Source organism: Rhipicephalus sanguineus, chromosome 11 (genome assembly GCF_013339695.2).
Source record: "Rhipicephalus sanguineus isolate Rsan-2018 chromosome 11, BIME_Rsan_1.4, whole genome shotgun sequence".
NCBI classification, from domain to species: Eukaryota; Metazoa; Arthropoda; class Arachnida; order Ixodida; family Ixodidae; genus Rhipicephalus; species Rhipicephalus sanguineus.
The window spans coordinates 22375849-22383314 of NC_051186.1; the positions used below are offsets into that span (position 1 = coordinate 22375849).

Below are 7466 nucleotides of genomic sequence, written 5' to 3' on the forward strand. Positions count from 1 at the left end.
GGAAGTGCAGGGCCCGTATTCTCAAACGATCGCAAAAGGCGATAGTATCGCGTTTGGTGACGTAGAATTTGATGCGTTCGATAAGTAAAAAAAAGACTTGCCTGTGACGTCATTGTTGCAACTGGCCGTTGGTAGTACGAATGTCTCACAACACGGGAGTGAGCGCACTGTACGAGCGCAGAGCAACCCGAGTACGGCGTTTTCGAGCGTGTGCCGCTGCTTCTACGCAGTGGCCAGGCTTGGCCGGCTTGGCTGTGGCTACTTGAAGTGTAAGACGTGTTGAAAGTGCTTTCAACGTTTTTTTGTTCGAATATTTAATGCACAGTATAATATTTAAACAATGCAACTTTGCGTGAAACGTATTTTCGTTGAGAGTTTAACACGGCGTACTCGGAGAGTTCAGCTGTAGCGTGCCGCCGCAGCGACATCGTCTCAAGATCTCAACATGTTGCCGGCTCGCGATAAGCCACGCGAGCAACGCACGGTTCATGCTCCTGGAACGTTCAAACCACGAAAAAACAACGCGCTGGCAAAGAACGAGTGCTGATAACACCCCAAGGTAATGCTCGATGAAAGCTTCAGCGTAAAAAATGCTGCGTATATCCACCGAGGATTGAATACTAGAAGCTACCGCCTACGTCACTGAAATGCTAGACTTCACCACGAACCGACGGTTAACGGTGCCTTCGCTTATTGCAAATATGTCGAGAGCACCGTCGAGCACCATGACGCAAAATTGACGTCGGCGGAATTACCAGATGGCGCCCTAACTTTTCCGGTTTGCTCAATAGCCAATCAGCGCGCACCAAAGGCGATACTTTTGCGATTGTCGCCTTTTGGGAATACGGGCCCAGTAAAGAACAACAAAAGGAAAAGAACGGCGTTTCTACACTGCCAGCTCGTTACAGCGAATGTCGTCTGCTAGGAAACCGAGTTCCTCCTGGCGCACGCGCCCGCTCCTCGACACCGCCCCTGCAATCACGTGCTCTCCACGTCACTGCTCTCCCATTGGGTGACCTTGGGCAGACGCTCTGCCGCGAGCGAATTTTAAATGCGAAGCATTTCTTAGCGAACTTCTGCGACTTTGAGCGTATCTATCTCTCTATCTACCTATCTATCTAGCCGCCTACGACTTTGTGCTCTCCTGGTCGCTTGGTTCATCGAATGTGCACCAAAATTGGTATGGCGTAACATGACTGCATGACGAACATAAATGACAAGTCGTAACATGAAAATCATGACACGCATGTCATGTACAGCATGATTTACATGCTACGCTCATGGTGCGCTGGCGGCCGTTTCGCTAGCTTGATATACACCAAAATTGGTATCTTGCGACGTGAGTATGTGACGAACATAAATAACACGAGTTAACATGAAAATCATGACACGCATGTCATGTACAGCATGACTTACGTGCCACACTCATGGTGCGCTGGCGGCCGTTTCGCTAGATTTATATACATCAAAATTGGTATCTTGTGACGTGACTGTGTAATGAACATAAATAACACGAGCTAACATGAAAATCATGACACGCATGTCATGTACAGCATGACTTACGTGCCACGCTCATGGAGCGCTGGCGGCAGTTTCGCTGGCTTGATCTACTCCGAAATTGGTATTGCGCGACGTGACTGTGTGACGAACATAAAAACACGAGTTAACATGAAAATCATGACACGCATGTCATGCACAGCATGACTTCCGTGGCACGCTCATGGAGCGCTGGCGGCCGTTTCGCTAGCTTGATCTACCCCGAGATTGGTATTGCGCGACGTGACTGTGTGACGAACATAAAAACACGAGTTAACATGACAATCATGACACGCATGTCATGTACAGCATGACTTACGTGCCACGCTCATGGGGCGCTGGCGGCGGTTTCGCTAGATTTATATACACCAAAATTGGTATCTTGTGACGTGACTGTGTAACGAACATAAATAACACGAGTTAACATGAAAATCATGACACGCACGTCATGTACAGCATGACTTACGTGCCACGCTCATGGGGCGCTGGCGGCGGTTTCGCTAGATTTATAGCCTCTTCAGACCCCGCGTGCATTAAAATGCACATTTGTTTTTTCCCGGTTTTCGAAATTCGCGCCGCTATTAGAGCCAACAATCTTGGTGCAATCGCATTCTCTATCATGTGGTGCCATCTGGTCAGCAATACAGGAAGCATACTACAGGGGAAGCCCCGTTTTGCCTCTTTGAAACATGGCGTCATTCTCGTCTTCGACGTTCTCCTCACAGCGTCCAAGTAATTCACAAATTGCTCAATAATCATCGTGCGATATTTCTTAATTATTGTTTAATTCTACTTAGGAAGGGCTTAGGGATAATTTCCGCACGTCATGTTACTCTAAGGGCGAGTATTTTTGTTATCACAAGCTGTTTTCTTCAAATGTACATTATAATGCACACTCGGTCTCAATTGGTGCTTTTTCCTGCGTATGTTTGCCAATCTCATGTGGTTTGTTACTCTTTGGCATTAAGCTTTGGCGTTTGTTTCACCTAGGAATCAGTGATAAAGAAGCGTGTCTTGAGTCAATGACCAGCAACGACACTTCGGACCTAGAATTCTCATACGATGAGGCTGTCCCTTCCTCATTAACTGTTGCCGCAAGACAGGTGTGGTGCAGAATTTGACAATAGGCAGTTTTCGAATAGCGTTCGCTAAGTTAGCATTAGCGTTTGCGGCCCGCTATTTCCGTCACTTAACGGGAGCCCGCAAGCGGAAGCGTACGACGCATGCGCGGTTGCGCGAAAAGCCAATGCAAAGCTTTGTGTACGCTACTCGAAAGCTCCCTAATGAGTCACCACGGAAGCTGCTGAAAGCCAAGGTCGGGCCCATGCCTTCTGAGTTAAGAACTGTGCAAGCAAGCCACATTTCAGAGCTTGGGAACTAGGAATCCTGCTCGAGGTGCCGAAACCCAGGATATTCTCAGCGCAGTAGGCGTGCGCACGGGGCGGGGGGTGCAGGGGGTCGGCCGCCCCCTGTGGTCACCTAAGAGGGGAGGCGCAAAATCTGCCCCATACGTTGACACCCCTAGTCACCTAAAAGGGGGGGGGGGACGCAAAATCTGCCTTGTACATTGACTTAGTTGGGGGGACACTGCAATGAACCTTCACCCCCCTCCCTGATGGGGAACCCTGCGCACGCCTATGCTCAGCGCACAAAGTTACGGTGTATCACGTGCAATATCATTCTTTGCATCACATCTGCGCGAAACTTCTCCAAGCAGTTTCACAACAAATAAGCGTGCTTTTCGCGAGCAAATCTAAAATTTCGTTATAGGCGAGTGTCGTTCGTTTTCCGTGCATTGAGACCCAGTGTGCATTATAATGCACACACTGCTGTGCAAAAACTGTTCGCCGTACAGACGCAATTTTTTTCTGGTGTAATGCAGCATGTGAGTGCATTCCAAAAATGTGTTCTGATTTCACCTGTGTGGCCACAAATTCGCTCAGGTCTCAGGAGGATATACACCAAAATTGGCATCTTGTGACGTGACTGTGTAACGAACATAAATAACACGAGTTAACATGAAAATCATGACACGCATGTCATGTACAGCATGACTTACGTGCCACGCTCATGGAGCGCTGGCGGCCATTTCGCTAGCTTGATCTACCCCGAAATTGGTATTGCGCGACCTGACTGTGTGGCGAACATAAAAACACGAGATAACATGAAAATCATGACACGCATGTCACGTACAGCATGACTTACGTGCCACGCTCATAGGGCGCTGGCGGCCGTTTCGCTAGCTTGATCTATGCCGGAATTGGTTTTGCGCGACGTGACTGTGTGACGAACATAAAAACACGAGTTAACATGAAAATCATGACACGCATGTCATGTACAGCATGACTTACGTGCCACGCTCATGGGGTGCTGGCGGCCGTTTCGCTAGCTTGATATACACCAAAATTGGTATCTTGCGACGTGACCGTGTGAGGAACATAAATAACACGAGTTAACATGAAAGTCATGACACGTATGTCAGGTACAGCATGACTTACGTGCCACGCTCATGGGACGCTGGCGGCCGTTTCTCTAGCTTGATCGACCCCGAAGTTGGTATTGCGAGACGTTACTGTGTGACGAACGTAAATAATAGGAGTTAACATGAAAACCATGACACGCATTTTCCTCAATGACATACAAGACGATGTATGTAGCTCTTTGCTGGCTGCTTCGCATTACATCGATTGCCACAATGCGTGGGATCTGCCGGCTTTTTTCCAACTCCGGCGATCTCGATCGCCGGCGTTACGAGCGTCCACTGGTCGCTCTTAAAACCTGTTTTTGGGCTCCCGCGACGGCAGCCGCTCCGCTCTTGGAGCAAAATCGCTCGCATGTGAAACAGGCTTTGGACCACAGATAAATTCGTATCACACTGAAATTCGTACGAGTCGTGATCGTATCACCGAGGTTTCACTTATATGAATAAACTGTTATAAGTTCAGTGCGCCTGCATGCCGTTTGTCTAGATCAGAGTTTTTCCAGAGAGATTTTGCGCCAGCAACTCAGCAGCAATATTAAACAGTGAAGCTGCAGTTCTTTGAAGCCGCAGACTGAGGTTGATTATGAGAGTTACCATAATAAGAGCTGCAAGTAGCGAATTCTCGCTGAAGGTTAAGAGTCCAGCAGTTCAGTTCATTGCGGATACCTATTCTCGCGAAGTTCACACGAGAACACGCGCTCTGCTTCAGCATTAGAAACTGGTGCGCAGCGTGAACGTAGATGGTGGGCAGCGTCAGCAGCGTGCTAGCTCTACTGTTGTTATAGTTGTTGCTGCCTCGGAAAACACGCGTTTTCCTACATGCGCGCAGCTTCTTCACTCCGTCTCTGCAGTCGCACCGCGTGTTGGATGCCTCGATGCGCTTGGAAAAGCTTGGAAACAATGGTGATACGTTAAGTTGGCTTGCAATTTTATATGTGAAGCATTTCTTAGTGAACCTTCGGCACTTTGAGCGTTTCTACCTACGTATCTATCTATCTATCTAGCCGCCTACGTCTGGGTGCTCTCATGATCGCCTCCTTTACTTGGTGTGGACCAAAATTGGCATGGGAGGGTACGAGGATTTGACGAATATGACTATCGGGTCATGACATGCATAACGTGAAAATCCTGTCGCGTACGTCGTCAAACCCTTTCCTCCAGACACTTGTGGCACACACCCGTTTACCACGGACCGCGGTGTATGGGTATGCGCCACAGGTGATTGACAGTTTATATGTACCAAGGAACGGCGAGAACAGACATTCGCAATTTAACTGCGAGAGCGTTAAGAAAAACCGACGTCGGCAGCGTTGACCCGACGAACGGAAAGAATAGAAATTAGGGTCCCAGCAGGAATCGAACCCAAGCATTCTGCGTGGCAATCGGGTATTCTACCACAGAGCCACGCCAGCTCTATAAACTGGTTTAGAAAAACAGCCTATGCAGGCGTAAAGTCGATTGCAACGTCAATTGCGGTTGTGGTGCTGGCTATGTAATTTTACAAGAAAGCAATAAACACTACATATGTACTCCTACGATACAGGCGTCATATCAGATTAATGTGGGTGGTTCCAGTGTTGGCTCCGCCTTCAGAGCAGTCTAATAAACATCGCATTTGTATTCCTATGATTCAGCAGCTATACTGAAGCATTGCTCGACCCCGGAGGAATACATTAACGAAAGTTACGTATGATATTTACATGACTGCACCATACAGTGCACTTAGTTTCGATAGCACTTACGTGTCTGCTCTAACGTGAGGGCTGACGTTACGTCGCGCCATAAGTTACCCTTTAAACGCCAGTGTTGTCGACGTGCCTGGTAAGCCCATGATGTGCACAGAGCTACTTCACTTACAAAACACGTCTATCCACGTCAATACGCTTGGCTCAAAGCCATAAAATACAGCATAAAAGTACCCATTGGCTGCTTCGAATGAAACCGATTTCCACAATGCGTGGAATCTGCTGATTTTTTTTTTGTGCGAATGATAAGAATAATGGCCACAAAATGCACCATAACGGAAGTTCGAAGTAGCCAGAAAGTAGCCATGGAGCCAATCTGAAATTTTGGTCGCCAGCTGGAGTCGTATACGGTAGCTAGTTTGGCGCAAAAAAGCCGCCAACGGCAACCCTGACTTTGTGTAACATTCCAATATGTTGCTGTTGTATGCACTGCTTCACGCGAAACTGTGACATTTTTTTTTTTTTTTCTGAAGTCAGATTGTCCATTTGGGGAGCCTTTTCTGACTTGGATCTTTTCGCTGTTATGTGACACTCAGAACCCGGGCCGCAAATTCTGCGGTAACCTTAGTTCAAAAATTGAATGAAAGATATTTTTGACTATATATACAGTAAATTCTTCAGCAAACGGTATTGTGACAAAGCTAAGCGATAGCACTACATATTACAGGAAGAGCTGCAAGTTCGACGAGAGTGCTGCTGCTACTAGATTTCTCAACGCTAACAACTTCACTGCACGTAATTAGGCAGAAAGTGTAGTAAACAGTATACCACAATGTAAAAAAAAGTGAGCTCCTTCAAAGCGAACCTCGGAAAATACGGTGCTTTGCGACCGACGCGCTAAGTGTAAAAGGAATATACGTACGTGCCTCCTCGGCGCCATATACCAGTAGCGTCATTGCTGCCAGCATCAGCAGCAGCGGAGCGCCGATCCTCCATAGCAGCGGCGCCGCATTCCTCATTTAGCGTCAGCGCACCGGCCAACAGCCTTCATCGGGTGCGCGGACTCGCTCGACCCGACGATCCCCTTTTCACAGCCTGCAGTTGGGCAGCGGGTACGCCGTCGACGCAGGGCCGCGAGTAGCTGATGCGGCTCCTCCGTCCGCCCTCCGATATCCCGTTGCCCGCCACCATAGCGAGCAACGCTTCGTTCCCCACGCCAACAGGCTGTGGATGCTGTTTCCCTTTGGCCGATGCTTCGTCAGCGTCGTCAGCGCCTGCGTGCGGATGGTGCGGACGCGAAGGAGTACAGTAGGGAGCGTAGCCGCCAACTTTGTGAAATACAAACATTTTTCAGGTCCTGAGTAGATGTCTCACGAATGCAAGCGCCATCTATAAGAAGAAATGTTAACTGATTTTTCCAACTAGCTTTTTTATGGGTTTGCATTCAAGTTGGTTGAACCCGCTGGATCTCAATAGATGTAATCATTGTAATGACCTTTTCATAGGCGTGCGCCCGGGCGCCGAGTTCGCCCCATGTCCTTACGCAGTCGGACCTTTACCGTCACTGTTTAAAGTGCGTGGTTATGGCCATGCAGGTCTTTAACTATAATGACGGCCGAGGATCCCTCATGTCGCATTCCAAAGAGTTATTACTTTTAATTTTTACCCCCGGAAAACCGAGCAGGCTGTCGTGATCAGCACGTCATTGCTCTATTTTCAATTTTGCGTTTATTTCGAAGAAGCTTATTTTCTTTCGGACTCCA

At 48.2% G+C, this 7466-nt stretch overlaps 1 protein-coding gene across 1 annotated transcript in view; it reads right to left on the reverse strand.

The window, feature by feature from the left end:
- The window catches only part of LOC119374475 (uncharacterized), a 207521-nt gene extending 200564 nt beyond the window's left edge, over positions 1 to 6957 (reverse strand). The window contains exon 1 of the mRNA XM_037644583.2: positions 6626 to 6957. Coding sequence (XP_037500511.1) covers positions 6626 to 6722 — 97 coding nt within the window. The 5' untranslated portion in view covers positions 6723 to 6957. The remainder of the gene's footprint in view (positions 1 to 6625) is intronic.
- Positions 6958 to 7466: the final 509 nt, after the last annotated feature.